The sequence below is a fragment of the Scyliorhinus torazame genome, chromosome 29, assembly GCF_047496885.1.
Source record: "Scyliorhinus torazame isolate Kashiwa2021f chromosome 29, sScyTor2.1, whole genome shotgun sequence".
In the NCBI taxonomy this organism is placed as follows: domain Eukaryota; kingdom Metazoa; phylum Chordata; class Chondrichthyes; order Carcharhiniformes; family Scyliorhinidae; genus Scyliorhinus; species Scyliorhinus torazame.
Window position 1 is genome coordinate 16483054 of NC_092735.1, and position 20522 is coordinate 16503575.

The 20522-nt window shown below is 48.7% G+C and overlaps 1 protein-coding gene across 1 annotated transcript in view; it reads left to right on the forward strand.

The window, feature by feature from the left end:
• The window catches only part of LOC140403895 (NACHT, LRR and PYD domains-containing protein 3-like), a 62526-nt gene extending 42930 nt beyond the window's left edge, over positions 1-19596 (forward strand). The window contains exons 10-13 of the mRNA XM_072492117.1: positions 2459-2629; positions 4974-5144; positions 12380-12547; positions 17068-19596. Coding sequence (XP_072348218.1) covers positions 2459-2629; positions 4974-5144; positions 12380-12547; positions 17068-17209 — 652 coding nt within the window. The 3' untranslated portion in view covers positions 17210-19596. The remainder of the gene's footprint in view (positions 1-2458; positions 2630-4973; positions 5145-12379; positions 12548-17067) is intronic.
• The last annotated feature ends 926 nt before the right edge of the window (positions 19597-20522 follow it).

The following is a 20522-nucleotide window of genomic DNA, read 5'->3' on the forward strand; positions in this document are numbered from 1 at the left end:
TGTGGTCTCTAGGGGCGACACGGTGGTGCAGTGGTTAGCACTGCTGCCTCGCGGCGCCGAGGACCCGGGTTCGACCCCTGAGTCACTGTCCGTGTGGAGTTTGCACATTCTCCCCGTGTCTGCGCGGGTCTCACCCCCACAACCCAAAGATGTGCAGGGTAGGTGGATTGGCCACACTAAATTGCTCCTTAATTGGAAAAAATTAATTGGGCACTCTAAATTTGTTTTGAAAGGATGAGGTCTCTGCTGGAATGGTTTCCGCTGGAGTGCGTTCCCTGCTTCTCAGGTGGTCCGGGTGCCTTTTCACGACATTCCCTTGGACTTTGACTTTGTAAGAATCCGGACCAGTCTTTTCCAGTACACCAACTCCTGGGATCCATTGGGAGTCATCTTCAAAGTTCCGCACATAGACGGCAACATTTGGTGTAATTTCAAGAAAGAATTATTAATAATAATAATAATCTTTATTAGTGTCACAAGTAGGTTTACATTAACACTGCTTTGGATATAGCTCTTGGGGCTAAGGAGATCAAGGGATATGGGGGCAGAACCAGGGTATTGCACTTGATGATCAGCCATGATCATAATGAATGGCGGAGCTGGCTCGAAGGGCCGAATGGCCTCCTCCTGCTTCGATTTTCTATGTTTCGATGCAAAAGCTATAGGTCTGTCTATACCATTGTCCCTTCTGGAGATGCATCACCTGATAATACCAGTTCTCTCTTGGGGATAGTAATGAATCAGGATTATTGAGGATAGTAACTGCTGCTTCACCAATGCGAAGGCTTCATTCTGCGGCGCCTGCCTCGACCACTTCTGGTGTTTTTTTAGCAGTGCGCGCAGGGCTGACAATAAAATGGCCAGGTTTAGGATAAATTTACCATCGTAGTTTACAAGAGGGGGTCGAGGAAAGATTTAAGTTTTCATACGGCTTTTCCGTATGAAGGTCCTCTTTCCCCCCCCCCCCCCCCCCCCGGTCCCCCGCCCCCCAACTGTCCGTCCCCCCCAGCCTGAGAACCATCATCCTTTGTAGTTCTTGGACCCCTTTCTCAGTGTTCTACAAGGATAATGCTAATTCTATCGCCCTTTTTGAGGTTCAGGGTGGATTCTTCCAATAATTATTTTTGTGACGCAGTGTTACTGATCCCATACTATAGCCGGTTGCGTAGAATCTCAGTCAGGGATGGGCCAAACTCGCCGCATTCAGCCAATTCCTGAATTGAGCTTGGAATTCCATCACGGGTTCCCCAGGGCTCCTCCCAGCCGCGTTGAATTGGCACCGCTGGAGGATTACGTACAGCTTTGGGTTGTAATGGTTCGTTACTAGCTCCACAAGCTGGGTTGAACTTTTTCCTGTCGGGGCTGCAGGTTGCCTCGGTAAAGAATAATAACTCTTAATAATGCTGAACATCGGGGCCCTGCATGCTTTCAAACAGATGACTTTATGTCTGTCATCCCCGTCTATGCCGTCGATTTGGAAGATGCAGCACGTGTTCGGCATACAGGGGCCAGTCCTCCAAGCCCACGTCATAAGGCTCGAACTTCCCAAACAAGAGCATTTCCAGGTTTTTCTTTTTGCTTTGTTTCTTACCGGATTTGTCAGAGGGAGTTTCGAAACGATTGCTCATATTCCTGCGCTTGATCCTCGTCGCCAATGTAATAGTTCCAGGAGGCGCGGGGTGAAACGCCATACAGGTTTATTTTAAACTGATTGAAGATGGGAATTAGAATTTTAAAAAGAGAGGACCTGGCACTGCTGCCTCACAGTGCCAGGGACCCAGGTTCGATTCCAGCCTGAGTTGACTGTGTGCAGTTTGCACGTTGTCGCGCTGTCGGGAACTCGACCCATCGGGGGCGGAGCATCGTGGGTGGGCTGGCTGATGATGCGCCAACGGCGTTGCGACTGCACACGGCACAACAATATCCATGACTGGAATGAATTATGATCTTACTTTTATGATGCTTTAATTGCACCTCAGTAGCCCCAAAGTCTTTCAAACCAGGATTTTAAAAAAAAAACATTGCTGCAGCAGTCAGATACATACCCTAACCCAGGCTTTTAACCCTTACTGCACCAGGTACATATATCTGAAATTCCAACAATCATCACAGTTGATATTGCACTATCGTTCCTGTATGGCTTACGCCATCATCTGTCTTCGCACTTAATCTGTCCTGTCTTTCACCCCGTGCAGATCTTCCCTTTCATTCTTCTCACCCCTCCTCCCTTTCTCTGCCTCCATACTGGGGGGTGGGTGGTGGGAATGGTTTAAACCTCTACTGTGAAATTCAGATTTATTTCCATTGTGCCTCATAAAAAATATCTTCAAAAGCTTCAGGCTGCATGAGACTGAATTAGTAAAGTGCTAATTCGCCCCATGCACCAGCATTGTTGATAGCTTTATCAAGAATATTAGTCCATTTGAATGACCCCTATCTCTCCGAATCATTCTCCTAGTTTGCGACATAACAGTCTGACGTATGATTGCTGCGAAGAATTGGCATTTGCTGTCAAGGAGAACTCGGGATTGTTGGAGCTGGATATCGGTGCCAATAGAATAACTGATTCAGGTGTTGCGCTTCTGTGTCAAGTGCCAGAAACCAAAAATTCCAAAATGCAGTGTCTCAGGTGAGCATCAGTCAGAATCATTTTGCAAATTCCAATGGATGACTTACAAAGCAGCGGCGTAGTGGTGTTCTCACTGGACTAGTAATCCAGGGTAATGCTCCGGGGAGCCAGGTTCAAATCTCACCACAGCAGACGAATTCAATAAAAATCCAGAATTAAAAGTCTAATGATGACCATGGAACCATTTTCGATTGTTGTAAAAGCTCACCTGGTTCACGAAACACAGGAGCAGGAGTGGGCCATTCGGCCCTTCGAGTCTGCGCAGACATTCATTATGATCATGGATGATCATCCAATTTAGTAACCTGATCCTGCCTCCCCCCACCTCCATCCTTTGATCTTTTTAGCCCAAGTGCTGTATCTAATTCCTTCTTGAAAACATACAATGCTTTGGCCTCAACTGCGTTCTGTGGTAGCGAATTCCACTCATCACTCTCTGGGTGAAGAAATTTCTCCTTGTCTCTGTCCTAAATGGTCTACCCCGAATCCTCGGACCGTGGCCCCTGGTTCTGGACACCCCCACCATCGGGAGCATCCTTCCTGCATCGACCCTGTCGACTCCTGTTCGAATTTTATAGGTTTCTATGAGATTCCCCCCCCCTCATTCTGAAATGAAAATGAAAATCGCTTATTGTCACAAACTTTCAGATTCAATCTTTTTTTCTCCATCAATTTAGTTAAACGCGTGGGTGGGATTTTCGTCCATCCTTACCTGGTCTGGCCTACATGTGACACCAGATCCACAGTTGATTCTTAAATGGCCTGTGAAATGGCCTGGCAAGCCACTCGGTTCAAGGGCAATAGTGAGTGAGGAGCAAATGCTGGCCCAGCCAGCCACACCCACATCCCATCAATGAATTTTTAAAATGTGTCGCACAATGAGATAATTCACTTCCTTCCTGGACAAGCTGTTCTTCGCAATCTGCAATTGATGATGGAACTATGGTAACCTTTTCTATAAACCAAGTGTTATGGTGTTCCCACATGTGGTCTTCTACATTCACCATAAGACGAATCCCTTCATTGAATGTCACACCTTGGAAGAAGGCCATTTGGTTAATTGTAAATTAATTATGTTTAATTGTACGAAGGTGATGGGCATTTACTGATCATTCACTTGAGCCCCTGGACGTAAATGCCGACCGAAATAGTGGTCTTTGGGTTCGGAGGTGTATGCTTGTAATCCATAGAACCTTTACAGTGCAGATGGAGGCCATTCGACCCCTCGGGTCTCCACCTACCCTCCGAAAGAGCACTCCATCTAGTCCCACTCCCCGCCCTATCCCCGTAACCCCATCAAACCTGCACATCTTTGGACTGCGGAAGGAAACCGGAGCACCCGGAGGGAACCCACTGGGGAACTCCACACAGACAGTCACCCGAGGCCGGAATCGAACCCGGGTCCCTGGCGCTGTGAGGCGGCAGGGCTAACCACTGTGCCGCCCTGACCCGCTCTAATGACGTCGACACTGATGAGGAATTTGGGGTACAGGGGACAATTTTGCAATTTGGAGATAACGGGCAAATTGGCATTTTTAACTTTTGACCTTCTGACTCAGAAAGACGGATGGCCTCTAATATAAAATAAAAACAGGAAATTCTGGATATACGCAGCAAGTCCGGCAGCACCTGTGCAGAGAGAAACAGAGTTCACGTTTCGAGCCCGTATGACTCTTCTTCAGACTTCTGCAGTCATACGGACTCGAAACGTTAACTCTCGTTCTCTCTCCACAGATGCTGCCAGACCTGCTGAGGTTTTACCTGCATTTTCTGCTTCTATGGCAGATTTTCAGCATCTGCAGTATTTGTTCCAGGATCACTCTAATCTCGTAGCCTGTATCGTGCAGTCACCAATCACTTTGTATTGAACATGGGCGACACGGTGGCACAGCGGTTAGCACTGCCGCCTCACCGTGCCAGGGACCCGGGTTCAATTCCGGCCTTGGGTGACTGTCTGTGCGGAGTTTGCGCGTTCATTCCCGTGTCTGCGTGGGTTTCCTCCGGGTGCTCCGGTTTCCTCCCACACTCCAAAGATGTGCCGGTTAGGTGGATTGGTCATGTTAAATTGCCCCTTGGTGTCCAAAGATGTCCAGGTTAGGTGGGGTTATGTGGTTACGGGGATAGTGCGGGGAGTGGGCCTGGGCAGGGTGCTCTATTTCAGAGGGGCGCGCAGAGCCGATAGGCCGAATGGCCTCCTTCTGCACTTTAGGAATTCTATGGAACTACTGAGTTTTCCCAGCATCCTCTGTCCTTGTTCCAGATTCCAGCATTCATGGCTCACTTTTTGTTGAGATTCTTTATAAAATAAAACAATTGACCGTTGTCTGACGTCCATTTATCACAGGGTTTCCTTGAATGACCTTTCTGCCAGCTGTTGCCAGGATCTGGCGTCCCTTCTGGTCGAACTGAGAACAATAAATGAACTTCATCTCAACTTCAATGTTCTTGGAGACCTGGGTGTAAAGTGCCTTTGCATGGCTTTCAAAGCTCGAGATACTGGAATGGAAACACTCAGGTAAATTGCTAAGAGGGGACGCCAGGAAAACTGAGCAGATCTGCCAGCATCTGTTGGGATAGAAACGTTCCGAGTCCTTTGACTCTTCATCAGAACTGTGTTCGAGCTAGGGCAGCACGGTGGCGCAGTGGGTTAGCCCTGTTGCCTCACGGCGCCGAGGTCCCAGGTTCGATCCCGGCTCTGGGTCACTGTCCGTGTGGAGTTTGCACATTCTCCCAGTGTTTGCGTGGGTTTCGCCCCCACAACCCAAAGATGTGCAGGTTAGGTGGATTGGCCACGCTAAATTGCCCCTTCATTGGAAAAAATGAATTGGGTACTCTTTTTAAAAAAAAAAAAAAAAAATGTTTTTAAAGAACTGTGTTCGAGCTGTAGAAGCTGCAACAAAAAGTAGCAACTTTAAGAGCAGAAGACAGATGGGCTGGTGTGTAAGAGGGTGGGGAGTGTTGCATTTAGGCAACACATGTATGGAATATTCTTTAAAAGGGGGGTTTAAGATGGAGGAGAACGGTTGCAGTCTAAAGCTGTCGAACTCAATGTTGAGTCCTGAGGGCTGCGACGTGCCTAATCGGGGGATGAGAGTCTGCTTCCCCCAGATTGCGCTGGGCTTCACTGGAGCACCGAAGCAGGACATGGATGGACATGTGGGCACGAGAGCGAGGTGCTGAGTTAAAATGGCAAGCGACAGCAAGGTTCGGGGTCCTGCTTTCGGGCTGAGCGAAGGCGTCCTGCAAAATTGGTCACTCTGCACTTAGTCTCCCCAATGTCGAGATGACCGTGCTGGGAGCAGCGAATACAATAGACAAAAAGGTGGAATTAGCCTGTTTTTGTTTCACCCCCAAATTATCCGAGCACCTCGCTAAAACTATCGTTTGTAGGTGTTAGGATCAGTATTAGGAGCTTAATGTATATTAATGACCTGGACTTGGATAAGCTGGGCATAATTTCATTGTTTGCAGCTGACACAAAGCTCAGAAATGTAGAGAACAATGAATAGTGTCGGAGCAGATATTGAGCTGATATAGACTTGTGAAATGGACAGACATGTGAGAGATGGAGCTTAACGCAGGGAAGTATGAAGTGATACATTTTGGTCGGGAGAATGGGGGGAGGCGATATAAAATAAAGTCACAGAGTTATTTACAGCACTAATAGAGGATATTCGGCCCACCGAGACCATGCTAGCTCCCCACGGAGCAATCTAGTCAATCACACCCCTACCACACGCTTCCCCCCCCCAACTCAATTCCTGTAACCCAACAAGTTTGTTCCCTTCAAGTTCCCATCCAACTTCCTTTTGAAATCATTGATTGTTTCCGCTTCCAACACCCAGGTTATCGGAGAATGGTTACAGCATGGAAAACGACTGGCCTTGTTTGCGCTGACCCTGTGAAGCTCAGAAACAGAGTGTATCGCGCCTCACTTAATACTTAAATGAAGAAGCTGTTGCAATAGGCAAACTGTTCTCCGAGTTCCTCTTGTATAAGATTTCCCTTTAAATATTTGTTAAGTAAAACAACATTACTCCCACTAGAGCCAGTGTTTCCGCAGCTAAAGTACTTGTAACCACTCTTGATATTTCCTTAGCTTCTCCGGCAAGGGTCAACATTTTCTATTTTTTACTCACCAAGAATATTATAAACGCCACTGTAGTCTATACCCATCTGAAAAATTGCCAAGGGAGGTGTCATCGAAGAGGATGAATCTCCTGTCGGGTCACATGGGACTGGAAACTTGAGTACGCATTTAAGTGGACAATTTCAAAGGGGTTGCCGAAACAGAGAGCCATGGGGGGGTAGTGGGGGGGGGGGGGGGGGGGGGGGGTGGAGGATATAAGTAAACAAATCAAAGATCTTGGGCGGGATTCCTGTACCGTCAGTTCGGTTTTCCGGCGCGGCGCGCCCCTTCCGGCAGCAGAACACTCCGTTCCGGCAGCCGGACAATGGGGTTTCCCATTGCGGTCATCCAAGCGTCGGGGTAACCGTGGGTGTAGGTGCGCTGCCGGCGAAGTGGAGGATCCCTGCCAACGGAGAATCCCACAGCATATGTTACAGCTCAGGAGGAGGTCATTTCGGCCCATTGTGTCTGTACAACTCCCGTTTGAGGTCCCCTGACCTGCCTCAGCAGTGCCCACCTTTCCTGCTGGCGCATCCGGGAACATCACTGAAATGGTCTTGCTCCCAGGCTTGGAACCTTTATTTAGTCCCAACACTGGAATCTCATGGGCAAATCCTGCCCACACTCTCAAATGGTCTCCCAGTCTCCCAAGATCCAATGGGTCAGTGGTTTTAACACTCATTCAAAGCTCAAAGATGATCTTGCTACTCAATGTCTCATTGCTTCTGACTATCTCTCAGGACCCAATATCGCACCTTTCCTAGTTGTCTCTCTACTCAATTCCTCACCTGATTCAACAGTGTCTCGGGACTCAGTGTGAATAAACAGTGTCTCAGTATCCAGTGTCTCACCTATTCTCTAAGTCCCTCACTAACCAGCATCTCATCTGTTCTAAAGGACACTAAGGATTCAATTACTTACCCGTTTTAAACGTTTGCAAACTGTACAAGTTGCTGATTCGAATAGGCCCGGAAGGTCCGTTTATGTTCATGACCATGGCCTATGTTCTCTCTCGTTATCCGAATTTCTATCAGCTTTAACAATGTCTCAACCCTTGCCACAACATGTCTTATTCTGTCTCGGAGAACCCAGTCTGTCGCATGTTTCCACAATCACCCAGATCCCAGTGTGTTGCATGTTCCTACAGTCACCCAGATATCAGTGTGTCGCATGTTTCTACAATCACCCAGATCCCAGTGTGTCGCATGTTTCGACAATCACCCAGATCCTGATGTATCGCATGTTTCTACAATCACCCAGATCCCAGTGTATCGCATGTTTCTGCGATCACCCAGAGACCAGTGTGTGTCACATGTTTCTATAGTCACCCAGAGACCAGTGTGTCACATGTTTCTATAGTCACCCAGATCCCTGTGCTGCAGGTTTCTACAACTACCCAGATCCCAGTGTGTCGCATGTTTCTACAATCACCCAGATCCCATTGCGTTGCATGTTTCTACAAACACACAGATCCCAGTGTGTCGCATATTTCTACAATCACCCAGATCCCAGTGTGTCGCATGTTTTAATATCATCCAGACCCCAGTGTGTCGCATGTTTCCACAATCACCAGATCTCAGTGTGTCGCACGTTTCTACAGTCACCTAGATCCCAGTGTGTTGCATGTTTCCACAACCTCCCAGATCACATTGTGTCGCATTATTCTACAGTCACCCAGATCCCAGTGTGTCGCATGTTTCCACAATCACCAGATCCAAGTGTGTCGCATGTTTCTACAATCACCCAGATCCCAGTGTATCGCATGTTTCAACAGTCACCCAGATCCCAGTGTATCGCATGTTTCTACAATCACCCAGATCCCATTGTGTCGCATGTTTCTACAATCACCCAGATCCCATTGTGTCGCATGTTTCTACAATCACCCAGATCCCATTGCATCGCAAGTTTCTACAATCACCCAGATCCCAGTGTATCGCATGTTTCTACAATCACCCAGATCCCTTGTGTCGCATGTTTCTACAATCACCCAGATCCCATTGTGTCGCATGTTTCTACAATCACCCAGATCCCATTGCCTCGCATGTTTCTACAATCACCCACTACCCATTGCCTCGCATGTTTCTACAATCACCCAGATCCCAGTGTGTCGCATGTTTCTGCAGTCACCCAGATCCCTGTGTTGCATGTTTCTACAGTGACACACACCCATTGCGTTGCATGTTTGTACAATCACCCAGATCCCAGTGTGTCATATGTTTCTACAATCACCCAGATCTCAATGTGTCACATGTTTCTACCATCATCCAGATCCCAGTGTGTCGCATGTTTCTTCAATCACCCAGATCCCAGTGTGTCGCATGTTTCTACAGTCATCCAAATTCCTATGTTGCTTGTTTCTACAGTCACCCACATCCCAGTGCGTCGCATGTTTCTACAATCACCCAGATCCGAGTGTGTCGCATGTTTCTACAATCACCCAGACCCCAGTGTGTCGCATGTTTCTACAATCACCCAGACCCCAGTGTGTTGCATGTTTCTACAATCACCCAGACCCCAGTGTGTCGCATGTTTCTACAATTACCCAGATCCCAGTGTGTCGCATGTTTCTACAGTCACCCAGATCCGAGTGCGTCACATGTTTCTACAGTCACCCATTTCCCAGTGTGTCGCATGTTTCTACAGTCACCCAGATCCAAGTATGTCACATGTTTCTACAGTGACCCAGATCCCTGTGTTGCATGTTTCTACAATCATCCAGATCTCATTGTGTCGCATGTTTCTACAATCACCTAGATTCCAGTGTGTCGCATGTTTCTACAATCACCCAGATCTCATTGTGCCGCATGTTTCTACAATCACCTAGATCTCATTGTGTCGCATGTTTCTACAATCACCCAGATTCCAGTGTGTCGCATGTTTCCACAATCACCAGATCCAAGTGTGTCGCTTGTTTCTACAATCACCCAGATCCCAGTGTATCACATGTTTCTATAGTCACCCAGATCCCAGTGTATTGCATGTTTCTACAGGCACCCAGATCCCAGTGTATTGCATGTTTCTACAGGCACCCAGATCCCAGTGTATGGCATTTTTCTACAGTCACCCAGATCCCATTGTGTTGCATGTTTCTACAAACACCCAGATCCAAGTGTGTCGCATGTTTCTACAAACACCCAGATCCAAGTGTGTCGCATGTTTCTACAATCACCCAGATCCCATTGTGTCGCATGTTTCTACAATCACCCAGATCCCATTGCATCGCAAGTTTCTACAATCACCCACTACCCATTGCCTCGCATGTTTCTACAGTCACACAGATCCCATTGCGTTGCATGTTTCTACAATCACCCAGATCCCAGCGTGTCGCATGTTTCTGCAGTCACCCAGATCCCTGTGTTGCATGTTTCTACAGTGACACACACCCATTGCCTCGCATGTTTCTACAGTCACACAGATCCCATTGCGTTGCATGTTTCTACAATCACCCAGATCCCAGCGTGTCGCATGTTTCTGCAGTCACCCAGATCCCTGTGTTGCATGTTTCTACAGTGACACACACCCATTGCCTCGCATGTTTCTACAGTCACACAGATCCCATTGCGTTGCATGTTTCTACAATCACCCAGATCCCAGCGTGTCGCATGTTTCTGCAGTCACCCAGATCCCTGTGTTGCATGTTTCTACAGTGACACACACCCATTGTGTCGCATGTTTCTACCATCATCCAGATCCCAGTGTGTCGCATGTTTCTACAATCACCCAGATCTCAATGTGTCGCATGTTTCTACCATCATCCAGATCCCAGTGTGTCGCATGTTTCTACAATCACCCAGATCTGAGTGCGTCGCATGTTTCTTCAATCACCCAGATCTGAGTGCGTCGCATGTTTCTTCAATCACCCAGATCTGAGTGTGTCACATGATCTCTGTATTAAACAAAACTTTATTTTACAGATTGACTTTTGATAAGAATTGTTAGCATTAATGTTTAGCCATGGTATGTAAGTTGATAAAATATTACATTGTTTGATAATACACTGCGTTTCAGAAAGATGAAAAAAGCTGGAAAACGTATAATTAATAATTTTGTTGTAGAATGTTTTAATTCTGACATTGTTTATGAGTAATCTTCTTGTTTATTGTTGTGTAACCCTCCCTCAATCTTTCTCTTTTTTATTTCCCTCTCTCTCTTTCCCCTTTAGTAATCTTGGAAATTGTATAGCTCACGATTTTCTCAAACTGCTTATGCATCTGTGGCTGCCTCATATTTTTATCTGTTGTTCTTCATGCCTTTTTCTGTTTCTCTTGATCTTTGTGTCTCTATTTCTCTACCTACCACTCTATTTATCTACCTGTCTCTATTTCTCTCAATCAATTTTTCCATCCTCCATTTTCCTCTTTTTCTCTAACTCTATCTCTGGGTCTCTCTCTTTATTTCACTTTCTATTTCTCTATCTTGTTGTCTTTCTCGCTCAATCTCTCTCTATGTCTCTCCCCATTTCTCCTTTGCCCTGCCTGACTTTTCTCCCAACACAACCCCCCCTCTTTCCAACTCGCTTTGTCTCTTTTCCATTTCTTTCTGTCTCTCTCTCTCTCGCTCTCTTTCTCTCTTCTTGCTGGCTCTCTCTCTTTTCACCTTTCTTTTTCTGTCTAACTCTCTCTCTCTCCCCCCTTCTTTATCTTCCTCTCTCTCTCTCCCCCTCTCACTCTTTCCCATTTCACTCCTCCTCTTTCTCCTCCCCTCTGTCTCCTCCCTCTCCTCTCTCCTCCTCCCTCACCTCCCCCTCTCCCGCTCTTCCTGCTCTCTCTCCCGCTCTCTCTTCCCCTCCCTCTCCTCTCTCCTCCCTATTCCCCTCTCTTTCCCCCTCTCTCTCCCTGCTCCTGCTCTCCCGTTCTCTTCACCCTGTCTTCCCCTCTCTTTCCCCCTTGCCCTCTCTTCCTGCTCTCTCTTCCTGCTCTCTCCTGTTCTCTCTACCCCCTCCTCCCTCTCTTCCCCTCTCTTTCCCCCTCGCCCTCTCTTCTTGCTCTCTCTCCCTGCTCTCTCTCTCCTGTTCTCTCTACCCCCTCCTCCCTCTCTTCCCCTCCTCCCTCTCTTCCCCTCTCTTTCCCCCTCGCCCTCTCTCCCTGCTCTCTCCTGTTCTCTCTACCCCCTCCTCCCTCTCTTCCCCTCTCTTTCCCCCTCGCCCTCTCTTCCTGCTCTCTCTTCCTGCTCTCTCCTACTCTCTCCACCCCCCCCCCCCCCCCCCCCCCCGGCTTCCCTCCTCTCTCCCTCCTCCTGGCTCCTCCTCTTTCTTTCCATTTCTCTTTCCCCTCTCTCTCCCCCACCTCACTGAAACTTTCCCCTTTCCACCTCTTTCTCTCGTTGCCTCTCTCTCACCACCTCTCTCTCTGCCTTCCCCCTTCTCTCTTCACTCTTCCTGCGGTGTCCCTGTCTGAATTTGTTTTCCGGCTCTCTCCTCACTGTTTCTCTCCGCCTGCCCTCATTCCACACCCTCCCTGCGCCTCTCTCTCTCGCTCTCTCTCTCAGTCTGTCATCCCCTCTCTTTGTTTTTTTCTCTCTCATTCCTTCCCTCTCTCCTCATCCATTTGTGACTCTCTTGGCCGCTGTCGTTTTGTTGCCTTTGTATCTGTCTTACTCTCTCTCTCTCTTTTGTCGAATAGCCTGAAGAGAAATTATCTGACAGATGAGTGTTGTGAGGACCTAGTTTCCTCTCTTTGTGTGAAGAACACGCTGAGGTTCCTGGACCTTTCCTTTAATGGGTTTACGGACAATTCTCTGGAGCACTTCCGCCATCTTGTTCTGCACTGTGCCAATCTGGAGGAGATTGTGTAAGGGTTTGGATTGTTTTCTACTTCGTTTTTCACTTATCAACCGCAGTCTGTGAGAAACGCTGCCTCGATTAATTAATCGTTATTATTGCCACAAGTAGGCTTACATTAACACTGCAATGAAGTTACTGTGAAAAGCCCCCAGTCGCCACATTCCGGCGCCTGTTCGGGTACACGGAGGGAGAATACAGAATGTCCAAATTACCTAACAAGCACGTCAATGTGTGTTTCCCTCTCTCCACCTCTCTCTCTCCTCATGCTCCCTGTGTGCCTCTCTCAGAATCTTTCTTCTTTCTGTCCCTCTCTCTCTGTCTCTCATTGCCTGTCTCAACCTCTCCGTCCGTCTGTCCCTTTCCAACTCTCTGTCTGTCTATCCCCCTCCACCCCTCTGCATCTCTCTCTCCTCACGCTCCCTGTGTGTCTCTCTCTGTCTCTCCTTGTCTCCCCCTCTCCACCTCTCTGTCTGTCTGTCTCTCTCCTCACTCTCTCTGTGTGCTGAATATTTCCCCTTTCTATTCCTCCCTCTCCTCGTTGTCCTACTCTATCTGTTTCCCTCTCTCTCTCTCTCACTCTCTCTCCACCTATGTCACTCTCCTCACTCTCCCTGTATGCCTCTCTCTGAATCTTTGCCCTTCCTGTCTCTCCCCCTCTCTCTGTTTGCCTCTCTCTCCTGGTTCTCTCTCTCCACCTCTGTCTCTCTCCCTCTATCCTCACTCTTCCTGTGTGTCTCTGTGTGAGTCTTTCCCTTTCTCTCGCTCCCTCTCTCCCCCTTCTTTTCACTCCCCTTTTGCTCTCTATCTGCCATCCCCTCTCTCTGATTTTCTCTCTCATTCCTTCTCCCTCTCTCCACCTGGAAGCTGGATTTCCCCCCCACAGGAAGAGTCAGAAAGGCTCAAAACATTAACGCCTATTCCCTTTTCTATCGATGCTGCCAGGCCTACTTGGGTTTTCCCAATATATTCTGTTTTTATTTGATAACCTAAATAGTTTTGATCACACCGACATGGATAATTCATATTATGGAGTCATAGAACAGTTGGAGCAAAGAATGGGGGCCATTCGGCCCATTGCGTCATTCTGACCCTCTGGAGGAGCAGTTCACCTCGTGTGGCTCCTGTAATTTTTCCCCATAACTCTGCAAGTTTTTTCTTTTTGGATAATGATCCAATTCCCTTTTGAAAGCCGGATGGGCGGCACGGCGACACAGTGGTTAACACTGCTGCCTCACAGCGCCAGGGACCCGGGTTCCATTCCGACCTTGGGTGACTGTCTGTGTGGAGTTTGCACTACCTCCTCGCGTCTGCGTGGGTTTCTTCCGGGTGCTCCGGTTTCCTCCCACAGTCCAAAGATGTGCAGGTTGGGTGGATTGGCCGTGATTAATTGCCCCTCGGTGCGTAAAAGGTTGGGTGGGGTATGTGGATGGGGTGGGGGTGTGGGCCTAGGTAAGGTGCTCTTTCAGACAGTCGACTGTTCCTGCAGCCGGCCAATGGGGTTTCCCATTGTGGCCACCCCACGCCGTCGGGAAACCCGCGGACTGGAGAATCCCGCCGACAGAGAATTCCGCTGAATATCCCAGTTGAGGTCAAACCAATGTTTTTATACAACCTCCTTCACCTTGTGCAATGTGCCTCTATTAATAAAGGCCAGGATGCTTTAGTAACCACATTCTCAACTGTCCTGTCACCTTCAAAGTTTTATGCACATTTACACCCAAATCCCTTTACTACCTTTAGGATTGGTACCGTTTGTTTTGCATTGTCTGCCTCTCTATGGCCATCCGACCAAGGGGCGGCATGGTAGCACAGTGGTTCGCACTGTTGCTTCACAGTTCCAGGGCCCCATTTCGATTCCCGGCTTTGCTCACTGTCTGTGCGGAATCTGCACCATCTCCCCGTGTCTGCGTGGGTCTCCTCCGGCTGCTCCGGTTTCCCCCCACAGTCGAAAGATGTGCAGGTCAGGTGGATTGACCCTGCTAAATTGCCCCTTAGTGTCCAAAGAGGTGGGGTTACTGAGTTACAGGGTTAGGGTGGAGGTGTGGGCTAATGTAGGATGCTCTTTCCAAGGGCCGAATGGCCTCCTTCTGTACTGTAAATTCTATAATTCTATGAAAACGAGTAATTCCTTGCACTAAACTTCACCTGCCACTTGCCTGCTCATTCCACCAACCTGCCTGGGCTCATTTGAGGGGCTGAACTATCCTCCTCATGGCTCGCAATATCCGGGCTTTGTGCCAGTCACAGGTTTTGAAATCGTGCCCTGTGCACCAGGGTCTACGTCATTAATATGAATTAGGAAGATCAAGCGTCCGAAGACCCATCCCTGGGGAACTCCACTGTCAACCTACCTCTGGCCTACAAAACACCCACTTGCCACTACTCTATTTCCTGTCACTCGGTGTTGTGGAGTCATGGGTGGGGCTCTGCCTCTGAGTCAGAGGTTCAGGTTGGAGTTCCCCCCCCCCCCCCGGAGGACCTCATGGCCAAGGAAGGTGTGTTCATAACGCGATCCAACAGGTTGAGTGTGTCAGCCTAGAAAATCCTTCCAGACATGGCAATGACTGACAGTAAGAGTGGGAGAGACTGCAGGCCGGTCCTGTTTGATGTGGAGTGGCGCCCCTCAAGCTATAGCGACAGACTACTGACCTGTTCCCGAATAACTAGCTATGGCAACAGATGAAAGTCTGCCTCAGTGTACCATTAAGATCAGGGAGAGAATTGGAATTGAATTTCCTATCTCTCAAAACCAACTCCGTATCCACGTTGCTGAAAATTATTAAATGGTTCTGCTTTCACCTCCTTCTGAGGAAGAGAGTTCAAAACATCTCATGGGAAATAATTTCTCCTCATCTCCGTCTGAAACGGGCGACCCCTAATTGTTAGAAGAGTGACCGCCCAGTTCTAGATTCTCCCACAAGAGGAAACATCCTCTCCACATCCACTCTGCCAACACCCCTCAGGATCTGAAAGATTTTGAACAAGTCGCCTCTTACTCTTCTAAACTCCAGTGGATGCAAACCTCGCCTCGCCATCCTTTCCTCATGAGGCTCTTCGTCATTCCTGGTATTAGTCTCGTAAACCTTCTCATGAATTGCCTCCAAATGCATTTTGGCAACCATAACTTCAGTCCCTCCATTCTGGTCATTTATATAAATTGTAAAAAAGTTGAGGCCTGGTCCCTCATCAAAAAACTCAAAACAAAGTAGTTCAAAATGATTTATCCTCAAAATATCCTCCAAAGCTGTCTTTCCTTAATTAACCTGCATTTGCCCAAATGACTATAAATTCAATCATTTCTAGAAGCTTCCCCACCGCCAAGGTGAGACTGATTGGTCGGAGACTCCTGGATTTATCTTTACCCCTTTTTGTTTGAACAAGGGTGTACTTCACTTTAAAAAAAAAATTTAAAATGTCCAATTCTTTTATTCTCCGATTAAGGGGCAATTTAGCGCAGCTAATCCACCTACCCAGCACATCTTTGGGTTGTGGGGGTGAAACCCACGCAAACACGGGGAGAATGTGCAAACTCCACACGGACAGTGACCCGGAGCCAGGATCGAACCTGGGACCTCAGCGCCGTGAGGCAGCAGTGCTAACCGTTGCACCGCCGCGCCTCCCCAAGGTGTAACGTTTACAATTCTCCAGCCCTCTGGCACCACCCCTGTGTCTAAGGAGGATTGTGGAAATGCTGGGCAGCAGCTCTGCAATTTCCACTCTCACTTCCTTCTCCAATCTGGGCCGGGGTTCTCCCCTACCCAGCGGGGCGGAGGTTCCCGGCAGGATGGAGTGGAGGGAACCTCTCCGGCGTCGGGCCGCCCCAAAGGTGCGGTCTCCGCACCTTTAGGGGCCAAACCCTCACGTTGAGGGTTAGGCCCATGCCAGAGTGATTGGCGCGCCACCGGCCGGCGGGAATGGCCTTTGGCGCCACGCCAGCCGGGGCCGAAAGGACTTCGCCGGCCGGCGGAGGTCCGCGCATGCGCGGGAGCGTCAGCGGCTGCTGACGTCATCCCCGCGCATGCGCAGGGGGGGTGTCTCTTACGCATCGGCCATCGCGGAGGTGATGGCCGAGGCGGAGGGAAAAGCCTGCCCCCACGGCACAGGCCCGCCCATGGATCGGTGGGCCCCGATCGCGGGCCAGGCCACCGTTGGGGCACCCCCAGGGGCCACATCGCCCTGCGCCCCTCCCCAGGACCCCGGAGCCCGCCCGCGCCTCCTAGTCCCGCTTGTAAGGTAGGTGGTTTCATTCTCGCCGGCGGGACAGGCATTCCAGTAGTGGGACTTCGGCCCATCGCGGGCCGGAGAATCGCCGGGGGGGCCCGCCGACCGGCGCGGTGCGATTCCCGCCCCCGCCGAATATCCGGTGCCGGAGAATTCGGCAACCGGCGGGGGCGGGATTCACGCCAGCCCCCGCCGATTCCCCTGGTTCTGGCACCTCATCCATGTTTAACCTGAAAGAATTCTACACACGGTCCATGTTAAACACTTGTTTCTTTTTTTCTCTCTTCTTCATTCCGTCTTTCACAGATTACAAGCAAATTGTTTCACCCCCCAAGGTTGCAAAGAGTTGGAGAAGCTGATGGATTCCAGGCTTAACTTACAAGTTATAACAGAGTGCAATCTATCTGAATCTAAGAAGTTTGCTTTTGAAAAAGACTGGCTCTGGTGACCCACAGATACGGGGTTGATTTGGGATTATTATTGTTTTTATAAATTTAAAGCACCCAATTGTTTTTTCCAATTAAGGTGCAATTTAGTGTGGGTTCTGGGGGTGGGACCCACGCAGACACGGGGAGAATGTGCAAAGTGGACAGTGACCTGGGGCCGGGATCGATCATGGGCCTTCGGCGCCGCGAGGCAGCAGTGCTAACCACTGCACCGCTGTGCCGCCCAGATCTGGGGTTGGTCTAGCCGGTGTTGTTTGAAATTGTTCATCACCCTTGTACTCGCAAACATACTGTTCCCCCCACCAGCGCTCAAAGACATTGGTCCCCAGAGACCACTTGACAAGGCACAAAGGAAAACTATTCCGCATGGAGGAGTCTCATTCATTGTCAGAACTAACGAGACAAATTCCTGCTCTGATCGAGAAAATGCTGGATAAACTCAGCAGCAGCTGTGGAGAGGGACACAGAGTCGAGGTGACCCCTTCGACAGAACTGGTTCTGCAGAATTGAGTCCTGTAGAAGGCTCACTTAGATATGAAATGTTAACTCTCTTTCTCCCTCTGCAGATTGTACCAAACCTGCCGAGTTTACCAGGCAATTTCCCTTTTTATTTCAGATTTCCAGCACTTGCAGTATTTTATTAGACAAATCGCTCGGTTGACTAAGAATAGTCTTGAACCGCCGACCACAGAATTGAGAAAGAGCTGCCCATTAACACCCCCCCCCCCCCCCACACAGGTCGCTAGTCCTTCTCTCCCCATCAAGCATGGCTGACTAGGTCTCCCTTCTTTTACATTTGCTGGAAGGATTTACAGGTTGATAATCATTTGGCTTTGCCACGTTACCAATGTGTCTTCCTCTGGGTGGGGGTGGGGGTGGGAGGCAGGGGGGTGCTCAATGTGTGGGTTTTTACAACAATGATCATCGTTGGACTTTTAATTCCTCAATTTTATTGAATTTGAATGTCAGCATGGTGCGATCAGCAGCTGCCTCTTACGGATTGTTCTCTACAGACATCAGCAAATGTGCGTCGGCCAAAGTTACCGTAGAGTGACTGCAAGCCCATCACCTTCCACCCAGGAGCAGGCACTGACAGATGTTGCACCGTGTTGCATGGTCACCTTCTCAAGGGTAGGGTCTGGTTTAGCACACTGGGCTAAATTGCTGGCTTTGAAAGCAGACCAAGGCAGGCCAGCAGCACGGTTCAATTCTCGTACCAGCCTCCCTGAACAGGCGCCAGAATGTGGCGACTAGGGGCTTTTCACAGTAACTTCATTTGAAGCCTACTTGTGACAATAAGCGATTTTCATTTCATTTCATTTCATACGATGGATTCTGTGGTAGAGCACTGGAGGTCATCCATATTACAGACTGCCCAATGTCCAAGCTACCATGGATACACCCATAGTGTATTCTCTATAACCAGCCTGCCGCCCTTATGCAGTTCTGTAACATCCTGCTAGTTTGAGAGACCTGAAGCATGATATTTACCCAGACACATACCACGGAATTGTCCTGCTCTGAATTTCTGGCATTGGTCAATGATAAACGCGTGCCGTCCAGTAGGATATCCAAAGCTCCGCTTCATGGATGTTTGTAAGGGTGACATTGATAATTGTACTTGGGGACAGAGTATAGTGATGACAGAGAAAAAATGGGGACATTACTTGTGGGTTAGCACGGACTATTAATAGATCCAAGTTGGTTGGTGAAGGTGAAACAATGACACTGGGATGTTCTTTATTGAGAGAGTTTAATGACTTGCTCAGTCTCGGAGCTCTCCTCCCACGCAACCCAGTGTCCCAGCCATCCCCTATTTCAATGCTTCTTTTGAAAACCCAATAAAGGAACGGATAAATCATTCCCTGGTGGGGCAGTGTAATTAAAACAAAATGGTGATGATGCACCCTAGGCCCTGTAGCGCCCACCAGTCATGGAAGGATCCCCTATTTATAGGTGCTCCGAGACAATATCCATCACCTGTTTCTTTTATCCTTGACAATGTAATGAACAAGACATTAACATACATCACCGAGGCACAGTGACCCCAAGCCCATCACCTCCCACTCAGAGCAGGCACTGACAGATGATGCACCATGTTGCTTATGAAGGGAAGGCCTTTCACACCCCCTTACCAACAACTGTCTTCCCTCATTCGCTTTTCATGACAAATCATGTTGAGTTTTGTTAAATTCATTCACTTTTCAACTGATGCAATGTTTTTTAAATATCATTTTTGTGTTCTACATATACTTTCTCAGTTAGTATAAAAAATATCGATTTGCATTTACATGTAGCACTTTTTACACTGAATGTCCCGATGCAGTTTACAATTAAATATTTTTGGAAGCGTGTTATTGTTGTGATGTAGTAAATGCCGCAGCCACTTTGCCCACAACCCACTCCCACAAAACAGCAATTGTGCGAATATGCCAAATCACCTGTTTTTAGGATTTTGACTGAGGGGTGAATATTGCCCAGGGCACCAGGGGCAATGCCCATGCCCTTCGAAATGGCACCGTGCAATCTCATGCATCTACCCAAGGTGGAGCATCTCGCCCGAAAGGCAGCACTTCTGACCCTGCAGCAGTTCCTCAGTGCCACACTGGAGTGGGTGTCGAATCCAGGAATCAGAGTGCCACCCATTGAACAATGGCATCACAATTTGCTTCAACTGCATTCTGACTCGGGCGGATGACAGCTGTTCCTTCAGTTTCATTGATTTGTTGAATGAAATATTTAAGGGAGTCTTCACTTGTTATTGGACTTCTGTCTGACCCTGGGCTGTCAAGTGTCTGAATCGCTGTGTAATAAACTCACCCAACAACTTGTGGTATTAATGGGTCCGAGGCTGGGAATCCTGTGACGAGTAATTCACCTCCTGACTCCCCAAAATCTGTCCACCATCTACAAGGCACAAGTCAGCAGTGTGATGGAATACTCTCCACTTGCCTGGATGAGTGCAGCTCCAACAACACTCAAGAAGCTCGACACCATCCAGGACAAAGCAGCCCACTTGATTGCTCCCCCTTCCACAAACATTCACCCCCCTCCACTACCGACGAACAGTGGCAGCTGTGTGGTACCATCTACAAGATGCACTGCAGGAACTCACCAAGGCTCCTCAGGCATCACCTTCCAAACCCACGACTGCTAACATCTAGAAGGACAAGAGCAGCAGATACCTGGGAACCCCACCACCTGGAGGTTCCCCTCCAAGTCACTCATCACCCTGACTTGGAAATATATCGTTCGTTCCTTCACTGTCACTGGGTCAAAATCCTGGACCTCTGTCCCTTTCCGCACTGTGGGTGT